General features: G+C 38.7%; 1 protein-coding gene and 1 pseudogene across 5 annotated transcripts in view; one reads left to right on the top strand and one right to left on the bottom strand.

Moving 5' to 3' along the window:
* RNF19A (ring finger protein 19A, RBR E3 ubiquitin protein ligase) overlaps window positions 1–23,667 on the bottom strand; it is a 79,054-nt gene that overhangs the window by 9,611 nt on the left and 45,776 nt on the right. For 2 of the 5 annotated variants that reach the window (XM_064588046.1, XM_045896158.3), the window contains exons 7-10: window positions 23,389–23,550; window positions 20,320–20,533; window positions 18,984–19,127; window positions 15,469–17,897 (exon numbers count right to left, since the gene is read on the bottom strand). In XM_064588046.1, the coding sequence (XP_064444116.1) occupies window positions 17,207–17,897; window positions 18,984–19,127; window positions 20,320–20,533; window positions 23,389–23,550 (1,211 nt within the window). In that variant the 3' untranslated portion in view covers window positions 15,469–17,206. Of the gene's footprint in view, window positions 1–12,662; window positions 13,390–15,468; window positions 17,898–18,983; window positions 19,128–20,319; window positions 20,534–23,388; window positions 23,551–23,667 lie in introns of those variants that run through there. The other 3 variants (XM_064588048.1, XM_064588047.1, XM_064588049.1) reach the window with 3 other exon arrangements.
* Window positions 1,245–2,039, top strand: LOC123858573 (small ribosomal subunit protein uS5-like; annotated as a pseudogene).

Below are 23,667 nucleotides of genomic sequence, written 5' to 3'. Positions count from 1 at the left end.
TGCTTCTCCCTCTGACCCTCTCCCCTCTCCCCTCTCACGCTGTTTCTCTCTCGCTTCCTCTCTAATAAATAAATAAATAAATAAAATCTTAAAAAAAAAAAAAGTAGCATCAAAAACAAAATAAACTGAATTTACCAAGGAAGTGAAAGATCTGTATAGTCAAAACTACAAGACTTCATTGAAAGAAATCAAAGATGACAGAAGCAAATGGAAAGGGATTCCATGCTTATGGATTGGAAGAATATTGTTAAAATGTCCCTATTACCCTAAGCCATCTATAGATTAATTACAATCCCTACCAAATTCCCAATAGCATTTTTCACATAGAAAAAAAAAATCCTAAAACTTTAATGGAACCGGAAAAGACCCCAAACAGCCAAAGCAATCATAAGAACAAAGCTGAGGCATCACAATCTTGATTTCAAACTAAACTACAAAGCTTTAGTAATTAAAACCACATGGTAGTGGCATAAAAACAATGCACACAGACCAGTGGAACAGAAGAGAGAGCCTCAAATGAAACCACTACATATATGGTCAAATAATACTCAACAAGGCAGCCAAGAACACCCAGTGGGGAAAGTAAAGTATTTAAACAAATTGTGTTGGGAAAACTGGATAAACACAGAAAAGTGAAATGGCCCCTGATCTTTTTTTTTTTTTTTTTTTTTTTTAAGATTTTACTTATTTGACAGAGAGCATGAGCTGGGGTAGGGGCAGAGGGAGACTGAGAAGCAGACTCCCCATTGAGCAGGGAGCCCGACACGGGACTTGATCCCAGGACCCCAGGATCATGACCTGAGTGGAAGGCAGACGCCTAACCGACTGAGCCACCCAGGCGCCTTGGGCCCCTAATCTTATACCACCCACAAAAATTAACTTGAAAACGATCAAAGACTTTTAAACGTAAGACTTGACACCATAAAACTCCTACAAAAAAACAGGAAAGAAGTTCCTTGATACTGGTCTGGGTGATGGTTTTTTTGCTTATGACACCAAAAGCACAAACAACAAAAGCAAAAATTAACAAGTGGGACTACATCAAAATGAAAAGCAAATTTTGCACAGCAAAAGAAACAGTCAACAAAATGGAAAGGTAATGTATAGAATGGGAGAAAATATTGGCAAAGCATATCCTGGACAAGAGATAATATTCAAAATATATAAATAGTTCTCGGAGAAAACACTAAATGGCGGGTGGCACTGGTGCAGTGGGAAGGTCTGGAAGGCTTGGGGGCCCTGGAATGGGAGGCCGTGGTGGCTTCCGCAGAGGCTTGGCAGTGGCACGCAGGGCAGGGGTTGTGGCCATGGTGAGGCTGGGGCCAAGGCCAAGGAGCTCTCGGAGACAAGGCGAAGGCCAAGAATTGGATCCCTGTCGCCAAGCTGGGCTGCCTGGTAAAGGACATGATCAAGTCCCTGGAGGAGATCTATCTCTTCTCCCTGCCCATCACGGAATCTGAGATCATTGACTTTTTCCTGGGGGCATCCCTCAAAGATGAGGTTTTGAAGATTATGCCTGTTCAAAAGTAAACCCATGCTGGCCATCAGACCAGGTTCGAAGTGTTTGTTGCCATTGGAAATTACAACGGACACATTGTTCTGGGTGTTAAGTGCTCCAAGGCAGCGACAGCCATCCATGGGGCCATCCTCCTGGCCAAGCTTTCCATCATCCCTGTGTGGCAAGGCTACTGAGGGAATAAGATCAGCAAGCCCCACACCATGCCGCTATGGCTCTGTGCCGGTATGCCTCATCCCTGCCCCCAGAGGCACTGGCACTGGCTCAGCCCCTATGCCCAGGAAGATACTGATGATGGCCCCTATTGATGACTGCTGCACCTCAACCAGGGGCTGCACTGCCACCGTAGGCAACTTTGCCAAGGCCACTCTTGATGCCAAGACCTACAGCTATCTCACCTCTGACTTCTGGAGAGAGACTGTTCACTAAGTCTCCCTATCAGGAATTCACTGACCAGGGCGCCTGGGTGGCTCAGTCGGTTAGGCGTCTGCCTTCCACTCAGGTCATGATCTCAAGGTGCTGAGATCAAGCCTTGTATCCCTCTCCCTCTGCCCCTCCCCCCCACCTATGCTCGCTTTCTCTCACTCTCTCTCTCTCTCTCTATATATATATCTCAAATAAATTAAAATCTAAAAAAAAAAACAAAATGGAATTCACTGACCATCTTGTAAAGACCCACATCAGAGTCTCCATGCTGAGGACCCAGGCTCCAGCTGTTGCCAGGATGCAGTTTTACACAAGAAAAATAAAGTGAATGAAAATCTGTTAAATAAACGTATATATATATATAAACAACTCACACTACTCAATAATGAAAAACAATCTGATTAAAAAATGGGCAGAGGAACTAGACATTTTCCCAAAGAAGACCTCAAAATGGCCAACAGGTATATGAAAAGATGCTCAACATCACTGATCATCAGGCAAATGCAAATCAAAACCACAATGAGATATCATCTCACCCCTATTAGAATGGCTGTCATCAAGAAGACAAGAAATAAGCATTGGTGAGGATGTGGAGAAAGAGGAACGCTTGTGCACTCACCGTTGGTGGGAATGTAAATTGGTGCAGCCACTACGGAAAACAGTATGGAGGCTCCTCAAAAAACTAAAAATAGAACTACCATATGATCCAACAATTCCACTTGTGGGTATATACCCAAAGGAAATGAAAACAGGATATTGAATAGATGTATGCAATTCCCTGTTTATTGTAGCATTATTCACAATAGCCAAGATATGGAAACAACTTAAGTATGTCTGTCAACTGACGAATGGATAAAGAGAACATTACACACACACACGATGCAGTATTTTCAGTCATAAGAAGGAAATCTGCCATTTGTGACATGGATGGACCTTGAGGACAGCTAAGTGACATAAGTCAGAGATGAATACTGTATAGTATCATTTATATGTGGAATCTTAAAGCCAAACTCCTTAAAATAGTAACATAATACTTACCAGGGGGCTGGAGGTCGGGGTATAGGAGAAATGTTTAAGTGTATGAACTAGCAACTAGCAGATAAGCTAAGTCCTAGAGATCGAATGCACAGCATAGTGATTATAGATAACAATATTGTATTAGAAACATCAAACTTGCTAAGAGACTGATCTTAATTACTCCTACCACAAAAAAATAATGTGAGGTGATGAAGATGCTACCTAGCACTATAATGGTAATCATACTGTAAGTGTACCAAACCAATATGTACACCTTAAATTTACACAATATGTCGAATATATTTCAATTAAAAAAAATTGTAGGTGGTTTTGACTGTGCAGTTTATCACACACTGTAATTTAACCCTTATAACAACTCTTGTTATAGATGAGGAAACCATGGCACAGAAAAGATATAGAGAAAACTTAAATCCTTGTATATTAACAAGGATTACAAATATTACATGTGGTTGATCAAAGATTCAAACCTGGGCAATCTGTCTTTGAACCTTTGCTGTGTAATGGAAAGTATTAAATCTAATGGAATAATTAGTAAGGTGCCTGGCCTTTAAGTGTTACAGCTGAGTAGAGGCAATGAATATGTAAATTACCAATCTTGTTACACTAATAGAGGTGTAATAGTGATTATGTAGAGCAAGAGAAACACCCAGTACTGCCTGTGAGATTAAGATAGGTTTCCAGGAGGTCATGTTGCAGCTTGAGTTTGCCATTCGGACGAGAAAAGGATGTGCCAGGCAGAGGAAACAGGAGAGACAGAGGCACTGCTGAATGAAAGTGTGAAATAACTGGGCATGTTTAGGGAACTGCATATATTTGAGGAGCACAAGTCTGTGTGATAAGCCTAAAGGAATGATAGTTGGATCAAACAGAAAGCTGTATGCTGCATATAAAATGGTAGAAATATCAGAGTTTTAGTTACACAAGTAGTTCCTTTGTGAGTCAGGCATTGCCACTCTTAACCAATACTTGGTTTTCTTCCCCTTCTCGTCATACACAAGACAGGAGTTTTCAGTCTTTTTGTGATTGGTTAGGGCCATGCGACAAATCCTGCCAATAGGGCCCTACGTGGTCTTTTCATGTTGCTACAGTGACTGCTAAGACCTCGCATCCCAGTTTGTGGCTTACAGGACTACAGCTCCAACAGCCCAATTTTTGGAGTGTTGGTCTGTAGCAAATTCCTGCCAATCTGCGTTGGACAGATAGCATGAATAAGAAATAATCCTGGGGCGCCTGGGTGGCTCAGTTGGTTAAGCGACTGCCTTCGGCTCAGGTCATGATCCTGGAGTCCCGGGATCGAGTCCCGCATCGGGCTCCCTGCTGAGCAGGGAATCTGCTTCTCCCTCTGACCTCCCCCCCCTCTCATGCTCTATCTCATTCTCTCTCTCAAATAAATAAATAAAATCTTAAAAAAAAAAAAAAAAGAAACAATCCTTTTTTGTAAAGCCACTGATTTTGGATTGTTTAAAATTATATCCAAAGACTTAGCCTCTCACAGTCTGTTTCTGTATCTCTTCTGTTTTAAGCCCTTAAATCTTTCCTGAGCTCTCAATCTGTAAAACCAACTTCAAACTGTTCGTCTCCCCATGAATGTCTCATTGCACCTCAAATGTAGTAACACCCCAAACTGAACTCTTTGTTCCCTCAAACTCAGGCTTCACTTACTCAGGATCTCAGTGAAACGTACCAGCATTTACGCTCTGGGCTAAGCCAGAAACTTCAGCTTCCTCCTAGGCTTTTCTTGCTCCTTCAATGTCCACGTCCAATATTTCATTCAGGCAAACTTTTATTACCCAGATAGGGCATATTCACCCATCACTGACCGCTTATGCACCCGATGTTTCCCTGCTCCAAATGCTCTCCTCTCCTCCCTCTTACCTCCGAAAACCACAAGACTATTCCTAAAATCCAGTTCAGGGATGCCTCGGTGATTCAGTGGGTTAAATGTCCGCCTTTGGCTCAGTTCGTGACCCTGGGGCTGTGGGATTGAGTCCCACATTGGGCTTCCTGCTCAGTGGGGGTCTGCTTCTCCCTCTCCCCCTGCCCCCTGCTCATGCTCTCAAGTAAATAAATAAAATCTGTAAAAGAAATAAAATCCAGTTCAAATGTCACCTCCTAGAGGCTCTTCCTCACCTGCCTTAGCTGATTTAAGTGATTTTTGTTTTCTCATAGTGCCATGTGCATAGCTCTACCAAAGCTCTAACCACTGTCTTGGTGTTTTTTTGTGTTTATTTATTTATTTTAGAAAGAGAGAGACCGAGCATGTAAGTAGGGGGAGGAGCAGAGGGAGAGGGAGAAGCAGACTCCGTGCCAAGTGTGGAGACATGGGCTCAATCCTATGACCCCAAAATCATGGCCTGAGCTGAAATCAAGAGCCGGACACTCAACTGACAGAGCCATCCAGGCGCCCCCACTGTTTTGCTTTGAATTGACTTGTCTGTGACAGAAAATGTCTGGTTTAGTTCTGTTCCCTGTGTTGCTCAGCAAAAGGACTGGCCCAGTAGAGATTCAATACCTCCTCAATGAATAAGAAGCATTACTGGGGCACCTGAGTGGCTAGTTGGTTAAATGTCCTGACTTCGGCTCAGGTCGTGATCCCAAGGTCCTGGGATGGAGCCTTGAGTTGGGCTCCCCACTTAGTGGGGAGTCTGCTTGTCCCTCTCCCTTTGCCCCTCCCCCAGCTCATGCTCTCTTTCTCAAATAAATCTTTTTTTTTTTTTAAAGATTTTATTTGACAGAGAGAGAGAGCACAAGTAGGCAGAGTGGCAGGCAGAGGGAGAAGCAGACTCCCCGCTGAGCGGGGAGCCCGGCGCGGGACTCGATCCCAGGACCCTGGGATCATGACCTGAGCCGAAGGCAGACGCTTAACAACTGAGCCACCCAGGCGCCCGCTCAAATAAATAAAATCTTAAAGAAAAAGCATTACTAACATATTTTTGGGTACATATATTAAAATAATTCAATAGAATGAGCACTTGTTATACCTAATGGGTTGCTGTATATCATGCATCCCGAAGTAGCAAAGTCTCAAAGAAAGTAATTCTATACAGAGTGAGGGTGATTTATCATCAAAATTTAACCTCATGCCTTAGAGACCTAATAAGCAAAATTTCTAGACATAAGAATGTAAGACAAAATATTAAAACAGAAAAAGGGGGAAAAAACCCAAAGCCTTTTAAATGAAAACTATACATGACAATACTTATTAGATGTATGACACCTAAGCAAATCTACAATCACTGGGCTTAAGTTTGCATATTTTTAAATGATTAGTAAATATCATCTGGGCTGACATGTTTGTTGTGATACAACATATGAAAATGCCTTCTAAGCTTACACAGCATTTCTGGTTCATGGACACTATGAAAACTCCCTGTGTATAGAACATCTCCTAACTATGGCCCACCAGTTAATATCCAGTCTCTGCAGCTGTTCCGTCATCCCCCAGTCCACTGCCATGGTAGCGCCACCAGCTGTGACCACCCTCAGCTCCTGACCTGATCTGAAATGACGGGCCATCTCCTACAACTGCTCCAATCAGCCCCCCTTCCGTCTGACTTACCACATTTTCCCTGCTCCTCTTCTCTTTTAGAAAGTAATTTCCCCGTCCTTACTAGGGCTGATCCCTCATCCCGTCCCCCCTTCAAGGGCTTTCCTCCAATGATAATACCGTCTTTTGCATATGTCCCTTTCAATTACCACCATCCTCTCAGCCTACAAACCTCCTCAACTCTTCCCCACTTAAAGTCCCTTTCAATCTCCAAGTTTCCATCCTTTCCTACACCATGTTTTCAAAAATAACTTTTTCTATTTTTCCCACTTCCCAAATTCTCTCTTTCAAAAGAAATCTGGCCTCGATTTCTCATCAGTATTCAAACTACTCTCAACAACCTTGGTCAAATCCAGAAGCCTTTTCTTAGTCACAGAATCGGGTTACACGATAGCCCTAAGAGATTTTTTTTTAGAGATCATCTCATCTAAATCTACTCCCTTTATTTATATTGAAGCGCAAATTAAGAACACAATAAAATACTATGCAATCAGAAATGCCGATGAACTATGTACTGTTTCTGCCCTTTTGCTGAGATTGTGGGCAAAAAAAAAATGAAATCTGAAAGGTGAAGCAGCAAAACCTTAACGGCAGCTGCAAGACTGAATCTAAATTGGCTATCTTAGCTCTGAATTGCTCAGAATGATCGATGATGTATCCAGACAATTTCAGAAACTACCTCCTTCACGAGCAAGATCTCAGAATGCAGCTGACACTGCAACAGGATGGATATATTGAGAATTTCATGTTTGTCAGGAAAGCTTTCATTTCCAATTCTGAAATGCATTTTGGTGAAAACTCCCTTCATGATTCCGGGAAGTGGTGACCTTTTTTTTTTTTTTTTTTTTTAGGATTTCAAGCCAATTTATTTTAGATTGAAGGTAAAAGTTTGATTCCTTAAAAGCACTTATCACAGTCTGTAATAACTTGCTTTTTTGTTTACTTGGTTTCTTAGGGGTGAGGGCTATACCTGTGTTGTTATTGTATTTTTAAAACCTGGAACATAGGAACGCCTGGGTGGCTCAGTCATTAAGCGTCTGCCTTTGGCTCAGGTCATGATCCCAGGGTCCTGGGATCAAGCCCTGCATTGTGCTCCTTGCTCCACAGAGAGCCTGCTTCTCCCTCTGCCTTCCCCCCCTGCTCGCTCTCTCTCAAATAAATAAATCTTAAAAAAAAAACCCAAATATTTCTCAAACAGTTCTTAGAATATCTGCATTAGAATCACTTGGGAATCTTGAGTCTGACTTTTAAAATAGCTCTCCTAATTGTTAGTCAAGTTGGAATATGTGACCCACTGTCCTAGAAGGCGAGTGTGTAATAACTAATATTTGAGTTGCATAAGCACTGTAGTGAATTAAACTATTCATGACCCTCTGAATAAAATACTATGGGGAATAGATAAAAAGGATAGTTCCTGCTTTTAATGAGTTTATGACTAACTTAAACAGAAAATAAAACCAAGTTCAAGAGACTCTCATAGGCAGGTGCCTGAGTGGCACAGTTGGTTGGGTATCCCACCCTTGGTCTCAGCTCAAGTCATGATCTCAGGGTTGTGAGACTGCGCCTTGTGTTGGGCTCCACACTTAGCGTGGAGTCTCCTTGAGATACTCTTTTCCTTCTCCCCCTCCTGCTTGTGCTCTCTCTAAAATAAATAAATAAATCTTAAAAAAAAAAAAAAAAAGAGCCAGAGAGACTCTAGTAGGGGAAAAAAAAAGTATCAGTGAAATGTTTGTCAAAGTTACTAAAAGGACCAAGTAGAATAAATCAAGAATGTTTTCAGGAAGAGGTAAAATCTAAATCATTTTTTTTTTTAAAGATTTTATTTATTTATTTGAGAGAGAGAAAGAGAGAGAGAGAGTATGAGAGGGGGGAGGGTCAGAGGGAGAAGCAGGCTCCCCGCCGAGCAGGGAGCCCGATGCGGGACTCAATCCCGGGACTCCAGGATCATGACCTGAGCCAAAGGCAGTCGCTTAACCAACTGAGCCACCCAGGCGCCCTAAATCAGGTTTTTAAACAGACTTCAGTGGATGAGAAGGAAGAGCTCAGTATAATTAAATAACTTTACTATGGAATTTTCAGTATCACAAGGCACTAGAAACTCAGTAATAATAACTCTGCCACTGCAAGCTTCACTGTATAGCAGGCAGAAACCAGACAGGAACTTGACAAACCAACTTGACTTAGTTATCTATTTTTCCTTAGGGTTTTAATAGTGACCTTTCAAGTCCAAAAATTCCTAAAAATTGAATCTCACTGGCTTACCATTTGACCTCTTTTATGTGTTTCCCAACTGAAAATAGGGCCAAATATTTACTATCATTAAGCAGTGGGTTGGGAGGACTTCAACAAACACACTTTTAATTCTAATTCACATGTGTGCTAAAACAAGGGCAAAGATTTAACTAGAATGGTTATAATAGTAAAAAAAAAAAAAAAAAAAAAGACAAAAACAAATGTTGGCAAGGATGTGGAGGAATTTAGAAACAATACATATTGCTGATGTGAATGTAAATTGACGCAGCTGCTTTGGAAAACAGTTTGGCAGTTCTCCAAAAAGTTAAGCTGTGTTACCATATGAGCCAGCAATTCTACTCCTAGTATTATACCCAATAAAATTGAAAACATACGTTCATGCAGAATCCTGTTCACAAATGTTGGTAGCCTCATTATTTATGATAGCCAAAATGTGGGAGCAACCCAAACGTCCATCAACTAACTGATGAATAAACAAAAATGGTGTATCCATAAATAGAATATTACTGAACCATAAAAAGGATGAAGTACTGATACACACTACTCCATAGATGAACCTTGGAAACTCTGTTAAGTGAAAGAAGCCAGACAAAAAAAGCCACATACTATATGATTCCTTTTATGTGAAATGCCCAGAATGGACAAATCTATTCAGACAGAAAATAGCTGTAGTGGTTGTCAGGGGTTGAGAAGGAGAGGGAATGGAAATTGACTGATAATGGATACAGGGTTTCTTTTTGAGGTGATGAAAATGTTCTAGTATGGTTGCATAACCTTGTAAATATACTAGCAATTACTGAATTTTACATTTTAAAAAGGGTGAATTTTACAATATGTGAACTATAGCTCAATTTTAAAAACTGAAGGAAAAAAAAGCAAACCATGCAACTCAAATAATAACTTACAGGCAAACTCTGGGGTCCTCCAATCAATCCAAAATGGCAACCCCTTTAAGCTTGTCAAGAATTTAACAGAAGGAGGACGCCTGGGTGCTCAGTTGGTTAAGCGACTGCCTTCGGCTCAGGTCATGATCCTGGAGTCCCGGGATCGAGTCCCGCATCGGGCTCCCTGGCTCAGCAGGGGGTCTGCTTCTCCCTCTGACCCTCCCCCCTCTCATGTGCTCTCTCTCTCTCATTCTCTCTCAGATAAATAAAATCTTTAAAAAAAAAAAAAAGAATTTAGCAGAAGGAATAAAAGCTGAGGATAAAAGAGTAAATACTTACACACTATGACTGGAAACAAGGCAAGGTTGTCTCTTTTACCATCTCTATTTAATATTGTATTAGAGACTGAAGCCAGTACAATAGGTTCTGCCCCACCCCCCAAAGTTCCTAAAGGCATCCAGATTGGAAAGAAGGAAATAAAACTATTTGCAGAAACACTGTCTATGTAGAAAAATCTTATATATCTACTAAAAAGCTACTAGAGTTAATAAATGACTTACAAATTTCTAGGATTCAAGATCAATCTACAAAAATCAACTGTATTTCTACTACAAAGCACTGATGAAAGAAATTTAAAAACCCAATAGATAGATACACCATGTCCATGGATCAGAAAGCTATCATTATTATTAAAAGGCAAATTTCCCCCAATTTGGTCTACTATAGATTCAATGGACTCACAATCAAAATCCCAGCAGGCTTTCTGATAGAAATCTAGAAATTCCAGTATAAAAAGGCAGCATTCAGATCAGTGGGAAAGGATAGATTATTTTAAAAATGTGCCATCACAAACAGCTTACCACCTGGAAGAAGTAAGATTGGGCCTCTACATTATAGTAAACGAATTCAAGACAGATTAAAGCAAATGTAAAAAATTAAATAAAAATCTCACAAGAAACCCAGGAGACTGTAAGTATAATTTAGGAGCAAAAGAGACCTTAACTATGACTAGAAGGTCTGAAATATAAAATTAGATACATTTGACAATAGAGCTTTCATATAGCAAAATGTGTGTGTGTGTGTGTGTGTGTGTATAGTGTATGGGAAGCTTGTGATTTATCTTTGCAACTTTATTGTCTAAAAATATTTCAAATAAAGTTTAGAATAAAATGCATAGCAAAGTTAATAAAGTCAATGGTCAAATAATAGACCTGAACAAAAATGTAACAAGAAACAACTAATAGCTATAATATATATAATGCATAGCTATTATAATAGCTATAATATGGGGCACCTGGGTGGCACAGTTGGTTAAGCATCTGGCTGCTGGTTTTGGCTCCGGTAGTGATCTCAGAGTCGTGAATGCCACATCAGGCTCAGTGTGGAGTCTGCTTGAGATTCTCTCTCCCTCTCCTTCTGCCCCTCCTGCTTGTGCTCTCTAAAATAAATAAATCTTTAAAAAATAATAGCTATAATATATAATAGCTACAATAAAGATCTCTTTCAAACTGAACAAAGAGAATCCCTCCCCCCACCCCGCAAAATAAGCAAAAGATATAATACTCAGTTTAGAAAGCAGCAAATCAAATACCACCAATTCCCCTCCTCCTATAAAAAAGAAAACCACCCAAAAAGATCTACAAATTCAGTAGTGGTCAGGGATACATAAACATAAAATTAGGCAATACATATTACTTTATACCAGTCTTGTAAAAACTATAAAGCTCTAATATTTACTCTTGGTTGAACACAGGGGAAAGGGGACTCATGTATTATTAGTGGAACTGTAAATTTTGACAGCCTTTTTCAAAAGGCAATCTGATAACCTTATTCAATTTAAAACTATATATACTTTGCAACCTAGCCATTTGATATCCATGAAACTATTTCCCATAATGAAAACTACCAGAAAATAGGACTTATATATGAGGATGTTTCCTGCACTGTTTTGTAGTAGGGGGAAAAAAACCCAAAAGTGACACCAAGAGAATGCCCATCATATGCAGCCATTAAAAAGAATGAGTTGGAGCTATACCACTTGACTTGGATTAATTTCTGTAAGATACTGAGAAAATGATCAATGTATACATGCACTGTGCGTGACTAAGTAACATGGAGAAAACTATGCTATCATCATACATACTCATCTGCATCAGTTATGGAAGAAGGAAATGTGGGAAGGAGGGGCTAAGAAAAGGTAGAGCAAAGAAAAAAGGGAAAGGAAAAAAGGGGGAAAGGGAAAGTAAATGTTTTTGTGTGTACATTCTGTTTATAAACTCTCAGTAGTAATTGTCTCTAAAACATCAGTCTGCGTGTTACCTCTCTGAAGCACATTTCTTCACTAGCTCAAAGTATCACATTTCCTTCAAATGAACATACAACAAAAAGCCCCCAAAAACCAAAATTAAAATGCCTTGGCTAAATCAACCCTGAAAAATGATGTGCCAGTGGCTGTCACACATTCTACAGTATTTATGACCTAACATACATGGTATTAAACCTTATTAAAAGTGACTGCTTTTTCAGTCACTCTCTTGTTTCAAACAGCTCATTCTAGTGCACAGTGTAATGAAGAGACAGATCACCAACTCTGAGGCCTAAGTCCACGAGCATTCTCATTCCTGTTGCTCAGTTATTCTGTCCCATCATAGCAAGTACATCCTCAATCTCCTCTTCGTATATACTTATTAGTACATACTTACAGAAAAAAAAAAAGACAAGGACCTTGCCCTTAAGAGCCTACAGTTTCTTTCTTTTTTAAGATTTCTGTTTTCCCAGTATCCTGAATTCCAAATTTGGAGGCACCCGGTGCACATGGTGTGTAATCCCTAAGTTTAACTTCCTCTATGCTGGATAAATGGTAGCAGGAATATTAGGCAATTAATTAATTGCCAATTATTAGGCAAAACCCTGGAGAGAAGAAAACAGTAAGAGCAAAACTATGTGGTCACCATAGAGCCAGGAGAATTTACACATTCTAGGTTTAATAAACTCTTACAGAGGAGAGGGGCTGCCATTCCTTACTGCTCATATTATATCCACGAAGATGAACTGCTTCTCAATCCTGAAAACCTGGCTTTCTGTAATATTAAAAAAAAAAAACAATTCAGAAGGCCCACACAGCCTTAACAGTAATTTCTACCAAGCATTCATAAAAGACGTAATTCCAATCTTATGCGCTCTGATACAGAAGTTTATCCCAGGAGGTTGGCTTAATATTTGAAAAATCAACTTCATATTTTAACCATAACCATATTAACCCTGGTTAAAGGAATAAATCCCATTTACACTACATAATTACATGAAAGGAATAAATCACAATTATGACAGATGTACCTCCTCAATAGCAGCCAATAAAATTCAACATATTTCCCAAGGTAAAAACTCTTGGCAAACGAAGAGTTACAAGACAATTTGATAAAGGGCATCTACAAATATGCACAAGTATCACACTTAACGGTTGAGACACTGAAAGGTTTACTTGTTTAACAAGTAAACAATGCCCCCACAGCCACTATTTAACACTTTACACTTGGAAGTCCCAGCCAGTGCAAATGGGCCAAAAAAAGAAATACATGATGAAAAAATCGAAGAGGAAGAAACAAAACAGTCTGAATCCTGGCTTTGCCACTTACCAGCCATGCAACTCTGGACAAAGTACTTAACTCTTTGCCTCTGTTTCATCTGTAAAATGGGATAATGAATACCTCCTTCACAGAGTTGTTCTGAAGAGTAAATAAGTTAGTATTTTAAAAGTACATAGAAAGTATTTGACACTTCAAAGCACTGTAAAAGTGTTAAATAAAAAATATTCAAAGATAACTGTGTACACAATCTCAAAGAAGCTAAACTATTGGAATTAAAAGAGTAGTAATATTCCCCAAGACATGAAATCATTACATGACAATCAGCTGTATTTCTATATACTATTAGTAACAAACAGAATATGGCATCCAAAAAGTATCAAGTACCCTGGGAATAAAATTAATAAAAGACACGAAAGATCTTTCTACAGGGATAATTATAGACTTAATACTATCCTAACACAAACTGGTAGAATTCAACAAAGTTATTCCGAAATGGTTATCAAAACGTAAAGTGTCAAGAACAGTCAAGAGATCCTCCAAGAAATTTGTCTTACTAGTTATCAAATTCCAAGATTGATGTCTAAATAGTCTGTTAACTCACCTGAGAGAAGGTATCTGTCTGGAATGCTCATCCATTTTGGTATGTCTACCCAGTTCCTCCCTCACTTCTTTTAGATCTTTTGCACTGTCATCTAGGAGAGACCTTTCCGGTTTGCTCTATATAAAAGAGCACTACCCAACATTCTAGTCACTTTATTCCACACCCCATATTTTTTTTTGGCACCCATCATCTGACATCATTTTAAGCTATGTGTATGTGTTTTTTATGTCTCTCTCCCCCAACTATAAGCCCACTGAAGCCAGGGTGTTTATTTGATACAATGCTGTGAATCTCCAAATCTACTTTGTTATTTTGTTGAATGAATAAATTGGCAGAAATCACAAAAATTCTGACTGGCATATGAAGTATAGTGATTAAATCTGAACTAAATTTAAAAACTGCAAACTCCCTTTCACTATTCATCTATTAAATGATGGCTACCAAAACACTCTAACTCTCCCCAAGTTTAAAATACTATTTTGAGCATTCAAAACTGACCAGTATGTAAACACTGGCTTTTAGCAATGATACCTCATACTTTAATAAGGGAAAGAAATGAAACAAGCCCATAAAAAGGGACCACATAAAACGTAGCCCTGAGAATCCTGATGACTCTGATTAGAAAGGCAAAATGATCAGAGGAACAGGAGTTTAGGTATTTTAATCATGTAGGAATTAATAGCTATGATGGTTTTCAACATGTTAATTTATCCTTTGGTGATCAAAATTGTATTTAACTAGATAATATGCTATAGAAAGTCTTACATATTTACAAATTAACCCAATTTTTGGTGAAAATAAGAGTGATGGATTGTGTGAATTTAACATAAAAGCTAACTAATTCAGTGCTCGGAAGATATGAATTTGTACATTCAAGAGAATCCAGTTAAAATGGTGGTCTACATAATGAACAGTAGGGTATACCATTTTAATCTTTGTATTCTCTCTCACTACTATGTGATTTTTTTTCCCCATAGACCTTAAAGAAAGCAAAGTACAAAGGGTCTTTCAAAGATTTTGGTGAGTTAAGGCCTGTCTTGAACCCTGGAGTATTCTCTTGTTCTAGTCTAGTCCTAGAGTTGAGCTCCAGGGGAATTTGGCTTGGTCCTCAATTAATTCAAGTTTGAACGACTCCTGGGAGATGAAGGAACTTCTGAAGCCAGCTGAAAGGTTTAGACCACTTTTTTCAAGCAAGACTGGGGCGGTACTGGTTGAGGGTACAACCAGAAGAGGAATGGGTAAACTGAATGCACTGACTTCCTACATGGCACCAATTTTGCTGTATTCCTCCAAAAATTGTTTAGCTTTCCATTTAATCTTTGGCCTTTTATAGAAATGTCAAGTAGTAGTCAACATATTCATACATATTACTTTCATTAAGTATTAACTATGTAACAGGAAATCAGAAAAATCACCAATGCATTTTAGAGAGGCTATGAGGATAGAAAGCATTTAATTAGTTACTAGCTTAAATTTAAACGGCTCTAATTTCATGATCTAATGTTGCCAGAGTAGAATCTCTCAGAAGAGTCTTTTAAGATTTTTTTTTCTGTTAAAATGAGGATTTATAATACTTATCTTTTCACAATTTAATGATAGATTTATTTTCCAACCAATTCACTTTAAAAAATAAAATATGTTGATGAATAAAGCAGCTTATTTCTGGAAGAAAGGCAGGTATCAGACATGAAAGGATTCATTGTGTGTCAACATTGTTGGTTGAGAAGTTCAGCAAATGCTTCCTTCTGGGCTGAGACCAGTATACAGAGTCATCTCAATGGCCTGCAATATTTATAAGTAACTGCCATGTGGCAAATGAGTAATCTTATTCCTATAAAAATACCTGCACACAAACCATAAGGCAGCAATACATTAGTATTTACATTTATTTAATGTATGCAGTTTACACACTCACTATTGAACAAAATTGGAATGCAAACAAATATACAAATACCATAATAAGCATTATCAAATAAAATAACTGGCACTAGTGTTATAAGCATATTAATGGACCTGGTGAGAAAAAGTGGTGGAAGAAGACTGCAGCCCATGGCATTTTTCTTTTTATCAAAAGAAAACGCTCAGTAGCACCATAATGGTAATACTTAATAGAAACACATAAGATGGAACATTTCAACTGCTATCTTTGAGGTTAACCTGTTTTATTTAAGTGAACTGTACAGGAAGGTAACAATACAGGCAGTATTTTGGCCAACTTCTGTTTATGTCAACTGAACACCTTCCACAAACAAAAGCAAAAGAAAATAAAGCCAGCCATACGTGGACCCCTCCTTAGTACTTGGTACAAACTCTGCACCGTGCTTGGATTTCATGATTGGAGAAGATACGCATGTGTTAAAACTGAGGTTATGTATTCACTAAAGCCTGAGTGTGTCTTTGGTAGGCTAATACTTTTTCAGCATTGTTACTATTATTCATATTTATGTTTATCTATCTTGTATTTGTCTACATAATCCAAGGTGGCTAGAGAGGACATAATGGAAAACAATATAGCAAAATCCTCAAACAACCAGGCCCTTGAGATCCAGTCTATTCCAAAGGCACCAAGAATCAGTGGGGTGCAAACTTCCCCTTGGTGGAAGGTGACTTTTTTGGTAATACTTACAAACTAACGGAATTTTTTTTTGTAGTTGTATCTTATTGGTGCTGTCACTATACCTTCACATTTTGCTTCTAAGGTGGCATCAACGATATACAAGATTAGAGTACCAGGTATTTCTATGTCAAAGTTGTGCAAAAACTGCCACAATCTTGCTCAAAGTGTCTAAGTATCCAAATGGTAGCAAATGGGCTGCATTAAGCTTTACATATCTACATTGCATATGAAGAGAAAAATGAAATTTACGCCCAGTCATAGTCATGAATAGAAATGTTACAAAGAGTATCGTATACTGAGAATAACCTGCAAAGTTCATTAAACAGCATCCCTTAGTGGTTTCAATAAAATGTCACTAACCACTATCCCTAAGTCTCGAGTTTTCGTCATGAGAATGTTTCTAACTGCATATTAGTATTTTATATCGATTATAAATAAGCCAAATTTCTATCTAGATACACAGTGTGTGCTTCAAGCAACGTTTTGTGGCAAACACACAAAACCTACTTCTAAGAATTATTATCCTTCCAGTAATGCACTTTTAAAGCCTTCATTTCATAGTTTGGTAATTAAGATCCACATGAAACACAATGCTTTGCTGAACATAGGAAATGTATCTGCACTGGATTATGTAACCCGGCATTTGCTGGTAACTTGAAACTTAAAGTAGTCACGTGTAGTTCAACCAGCTCCAAACAAGGTTGTTCAGTGGTAATTAATTTGCAGCATTTATAGGCCTAAATTTCAGTCTGAATTGCAACTTTTAATTCCATTGTCTGATGTGAGTGGTTGTTGTTTGTTTCTTTTAGTGCATCAGCAAAATATAAATCAACATTGGGTTTTATTCCATTGTTACCATGTTCTTCAGCAATATGGTTCAATTGTGGAACTTCTGAACACGAAGCGGTTTTGGTAAGCACAGAAATGCTACACTGATGTGGGGAATTTTCCAGACGATCGTTTTCTACCTCAGGAAGAATGTTAACAGTAGCAAAGCGGGCATGATAATCATTGGAACCATGACTACAAGAAGTTTTCATGCTTTCTAGGTCAGAACAACTAAATTCAGAAAAATGACTAGAGTGGGAATCAGCTACAGATGGCATACTGTCACTGAGGGATGGTGCCTCAAATTCACTTGAGTTCGTGCTTTGTTGCTCTAACAACTGTGCATCCATGTCCTCTCTGGTCTCATTTATCTTCATGTTACTCTTTTTCCTCAATTTACCACTTTTTGCTTTCTTTCCTGCTGTTGCTTCTTTGGACCACTTGGTGGCACCGGATTTACCTTCAGGCAAGCCACTGCATGAACCACCGGGATGACTTCGGGTGGCACTGCCATCCTCCACACTACTGCTTCCACTGTTGTGCCTGAATTTGGATGGCTTCGATTCAATATCTACTTGCACCTCCATACTGCTGCCTTCTCTGGAACAGGAGAGTAACAAATATAAATACATTTCTAGCCTCCTTTTATCTTTATTGAGATAACAGCAAAGGGAGAGGAATTTCTGTGTGAAAAATTCAATACATAAAAGCTATCAGAATTAATGCAGGATATGTTCTATTAAAATATTACTTGAAATAAGAGGACTGTATTTTTTATTATTTTTTAAAGATTTTATTTATTTATTTATTTGACAGAGAGAGAGCAAGCGAGCGAGAGTGCGCACACAAGCAGGGGGAGCAGCAGAGAGAGAGGGAGAAGCAGACTCTCTGCTGAGCAGGGAGCCCGACGCGGGGCTCTATCCCAGGACCCGGGATCAGGACCTGAGGCGAAGGCAGAGGCTTAACTGACTGAGCCACCCAGGCTCTGTATTTATAATAATGTTTCAATTAAAAAAAAAAAAATAGAAGTAGCTACATTTATTGCTTATGCTGGTCCAGGCACTGTTACCTTCTCCATTTTTTTTTATCAGAACAGCTTTATTGAAATATAATTTACATATCACAAAATTCACCTGTTTAAAGTGTACAATTCAATGGTTTTTATATAGTATATTCACAGAGTTGTGCAACTACCACCACCAACTAACTTCAGAACACTTTCATCATTCTCAAAAGAAACCCTGTATCCACTAGCAGTCTGTTGCCATCCTTTCTTGCCCCCAATCCCTGGTAACCACTAATCTACTTTCTGCCTCTCTGGATTTGCCTACTCTGGACATCTCATCACTTTCTCTTCCTGGAGAACCTAACAGTTGGTAACCATTATTTATGATAATTTTGCCTAATGATAGGAATAATTCTTTTAAGATTAATTTTAAGGGGGTGCCTGGGTGGCTCAGTCGGTTAAGTGTCCGACTCTTGATTTCAGCTCAGGTCATGATCTCTGAGTTCTGGGATCAAGTCCTGCATTGAGAGTTGACTTGGGATTCTCCCTCTCCCTCTCCCCCTCTCCTTGCTCGTGCTCCCTCTCTCTCTCTCTCAAATAAATAAAATCTTTAAAAAAAATAAAAACAAAAAAAATAAAATTAAAAAAATACTTTAACTGTTTAACAGTTCTTTCCTTACTTGTCCAATGGGATGTAGGAGTTCAGAATAGATCCTGCCATTGCTTTGGTGCTGGCATTATCACTAACTGTTCCCAAGCTGACTGTGCCAGATTCTCCACTCAGACTGTACCGTTCTTTCTGTACATCTGCTTGCACTTCCAACCTTAAAGAGCAGGGAACAGATAAAAACTGAAATTACATATGATATCAGACTACTATACTATGTATCTTCAAATAATTCAGTTAAGACCCCTACTAATAAGAAGCTATTTTAGAAACAACTATCAGCACATTTTTTTTAGTTCCCTTTTATTTGATTATTCAAATTCTACTGCAGCACACTGAACAGTACCAGCCATCCAAATAAAATAGGAAAAATTAGCTGTTTGCCAAGTAAGGTAGTAAAAGAGTAACAGAAAAAGGACATAAAGGATTTTAATTAAATATGCATGTCTGAGTGTGAAACAAAATCTGAATATATTAAAAACCAGTCTACATGACAGATCAGTGATCAAAACATCCTGAGCCTCTATATATTAAAAACGATCCTCTAACTTTAAAAGCCGATTCTTTTAAAAAGACGTAATAAACACTACTATAAGTTAAAAGAATTTGTGTTTAAAGGCATAAAAGCAAGCTACCTAAAAAAAAATGAAAAAATAAAATCAAACTACCTAAAAATAAGATAAATATGATCAACTTATCTTTTAATTCATGCATACTCTCCCACGTTTAAAAAAAAAACAAAGCTAATTAACAGAAGTAAAGAACAGTGAATTAGAGAAGAAACAAAGGAAGACAAAAATGCTTTAATTTCTCCTACTTATCTGTATGGCTGTTAGTAAGAGACTTAGTGAGAACAAAATAAGCACTAGCACATTAAAGGATTCCGGAGGACTAGACTACCCTGGCCTCCGCTCACGCACTCCCACACATCCTGACTCCACCTGCTCCCCCCAGGCCTCAGCCAGTGTCTCCTTTTCTAACATCTAGCACTGCCACTTTCAGAGGTAAGGTCCAGGCTTAAGCACTGCCTTTACTGTGTCCACCAAAGCAGCTCCAGCACTGATTCATAACATCAAATCTGACAAATGCAGTGAAGAAATTAGCAGAATGCTATGCCTTAGACTTGGTTTTTACCACACCATGGGTATATAACAGTATGACAGAAAATTCAAACGAGTAAAAATTTTACTGTTTACCACTAAATTTCATTGTTAATATTACTGTTTTCAGCCCTGACACAGGATGATACGTAATCATAATGATTACATAATTACATAATCTTCAAAATTCTCATCTAATAATTTATAGTTAACAGAAGGCAAAAAGAAAACAGAGCACATTTTTCTTACCTGTTAAAACAGTTTACCATGGCGCTTCCTGACAGACTCCCCGTTATACTGGCTCCAGCTAGGGCCATAGTACTAGCTGTCTCACTCAGGTTGTCTCGAATGGCTCCTATTCGATCCATGTGGCTTCCACTTGCACTCAAACTGCCAGTCAGACCACCAACGCTTCCCTCCCCTATGCTAGGGTTGTGTCTTGCTTCTGCTACTGAAGTTGTGTCTAAATGCAAATATTTCAAAGAAATTAAATAAGTGTGATTATTAATTTCCCTCTTCTTAAATTCCCCCATGATTTCAGATAGGACATTTTATTATACAACATGCAAAGGAATAGGAAAGTCATCTGGAGTCAGGAACACGTAACTATGGGGTGAGAGGAAAGGGAACTATCTCAGAGTGTAAAAAAGGATTAGGGACTGGCTTTCGGTATTAAATGGTCACCACGTTTTTACCTTAATAGCCTTGTATGGTAAGAGATGGTAGCTACACTTGCGGTGAACATATCATAATGTAGAAACTTGTTGAATCACTATGCTGAACACTTGAAATTAATGTAACACTGTGTGTCAACTATACTCATATTAAGAAAGAAAAAAAGAAATGGTACAATAGACCAAGAAGGAATGGGAGGAGAGAAGTGGTTTCCTCCTTTTGTTAAGATTAAAGATACTAGGATTTTTATATGCTAATGGAAACAAAGATGGTGAAATCAAGCACCTACTATGTTCCAGGTTTTTCTTTTTTTTAAGATTTATTTGACATAGAGAGACACAGCGAGAGAGGGAACACAAGCAGGGGGAGTGGGAGAGGGAGAAGTAGGCTTCCCGCTGAGCAGGGAGCCTGATGCGGGGCTCGATCCCAGGACCCTGGGATCATGACCTGAGCCTAAGGCAGACGCTTAACCAACTGAGCCACCCAGGCGTCTCTATGTTCCAGGTTTTTAAAATACAATAACAAAGAAGACATATATATATATGTCTAGCCCTCACCCCCAAGAAACCAAGTAAAAAAAAAAAAATTATTACAGACTGTGATAAGTGTTTTTAAGGAATCAAACTTTTACCGTCCATCTAAAATAAATTGGCTTGAAATCCTCAAAAAAAATGGTCACCACTTCTTTTAAAAATTCAGAAGATTAAGGAATTCTTTAAAAAATCTGACAGCTGAGGGGCGCCTGGGTGGCTCAGTCATTAAGCGGCTGCCTTTGGCTCAGGTCATGATCCCGGGGGGTCCTGGGATCGAGCCCTGCATCGGGCTCCCTGCTCTGCAGGAAAGCCTGCTTCTCCCTCTCCCACTCCCCCTGCTTGTGTTCCCTCTCTCGTTGTGTCTGTCAAATAAATAAATAAAATCTTAAAAAATAATAAAAATAAAAAAATAAAAAATCTGACAGTTGGAAGATTTAGCTGACTCTGGAGGAAAATATGTGAGTTTTCAATAAAGGTTTAATTTAGAGAGCTTATTATTCTCTAAATCAATAAAGTGGGCCAAAAATTGATTTCTAGATACATTCTACAGATCCAATTGTCTACAAGCTATTACAAGATCTGATACCACTATATTCCATAAAATTATCTGGGGGAAGACTATTCCAGGCAGAGGGAACTGCAAGTTTAAAAGCCTAGAAGTGGAGTGTACTTGGCATCCTCAAAAACATCAAGGAGGGGTGGTATTAAATAGGAGAGTAAAAAGAGATGAGTTCGGAGATGCAACCCAGGACAGATCACATGGGGCCGTATGGGCCATGGTAAGGATGGTGGGTTTTTCCTTCAGTACAGTTGGAAGCACTAGGAGAGTTCTGAGCATAAGAAAGACATGATCTGATTTATGTTTCAAGTATCACTACAGCTACACCGTGGAATAGTGAGCAGAAGATGAGAAGTTGATGGATCAGCTAAAGAGGCTACTACAATATTCCAAGAAAAAGGATAGTAGCTTGGACTAATGGAATAGCAGTGGAGAGGGTGAGAAATGGTTGGATTATGGTTAAATATTGAAGGAAGTACCAGAATTAGCTGTCAGATCAGATGTAGCGTAAGAAGGGAAAAGGAGGAATCACTGTAAGTGAAGATTTTTGGTCCAACCAACAGCAAGAATGGAGAGGCTACTTGATGAGGTGAGGATGATGGAGAGAACAGGTTTTAGAGTGAAGAGTTTGGTTACAGACAAGTTAACCTTGAAATTCTTGTCAGACATTTAAGTGTAGATTAACGAGAATTAGATGTACAAATGTGAAGTTCAGAGGAGAGTTCTAACCTAGATACAAATTTATGAGTGGTCAGCCTACATATTATTTAATAGGGGAGATGACCCCAGGGAATGAGTGTAGATGAAGACTGAGAAGAAACGGCTAGGAGATACAATGAGATGAGAAATGGTTTCTCAAAAGATAAGAAAAGAAAATGTTTCAAGAAGGAGGGCATAGTCTACCATGTCAAATGAATTGTTACATTAAGATGAAAACCAAGAGTTGACCATTAATTATCTGGTAACATGAAGGTCACTTGTGACCCTGCTTTGGTGGAGTGTGTAGAGACAAAACCCTGGAGTGGTAGGGAACAAATCTGATTAGAGTGGGTTCAAGAGAGAATGGGAGGTAAGAAAGTGGACATTATCTTTGCACATCTGCCTGATTATTTCCTGAAGACAAATTTCTATAAGAAATTTCTATGAGGGCCTTTTCATTCTACAGGTATTGTTCTAATTCATATTTCTTTGAATAACATTGCGTTAAAGATACTCTCTATTCACTGGCCATCTGTATTTCTTCTTTTATGAACTACCTTTCTCTTCATATCCTGTTCTTACCAATTTGTATTGTTTTAGGCAAAATTTAAGATTAAAAGTCTGGAATTTCTAAGACATTACATTCCCAGTGTAGGTTAGGTATCTAGAACTCTTGCACCCTCTTTCCTCCATTCACCTTTCCCAGGCAATTCATTTCACTGATGTACATCGGGATGAATGTTACTAGGCCGAGTGAAAGGAGGGCAATGGAAATTCTAATTTGCATGTTATCTATTTCCCCAACTTAAACTATTAATAAGTACATCTTCTTCCTTTGCTTAAAAGACTTACCTACAGCTGTGTTAGTTCCACCAACATTTATATCATTTTCATCATCAAATTCAATCCTGACTCCTTTTCCATTGCCTGCTGAGACTCCACAACCTCCACTTCGACAGAGAGAAATTGGAACAACACCGTAGACATAGGCTAACATAATAGGAACACCAATACCTAAAGAGGAATTAAATTAGTAATTATAAGTTAAAAAATAAATCACAGAAATATGAGTTCTTAGAAAGCCTTTTCAAGAGAAAGTGTACCAGAGAAACGTGCTGTTGTTCTCCAACC

Source organism: Mirounga angustirostris, unplaced genomic scaffold (genome assembly GCF_029215605.1).
Source record: "Mirounga angustirostris isolate CCGP_5_RB_7025 unplaced genomic scaffold, mMirAng1.0.hap1 SCAF_4, whole genome shotgun sequence".
In the NCBI taxonomy this organism is placed as follows: domain Eukaryota; kingdom Metazoa; phylum Chordata; class Mammalia; order Carnivora; family Phocidae; genus Mirounga; species Mirounga angustirostris.
This window is presented reverse-complemented; position numbering and strand designations above follow the sequence as displayed.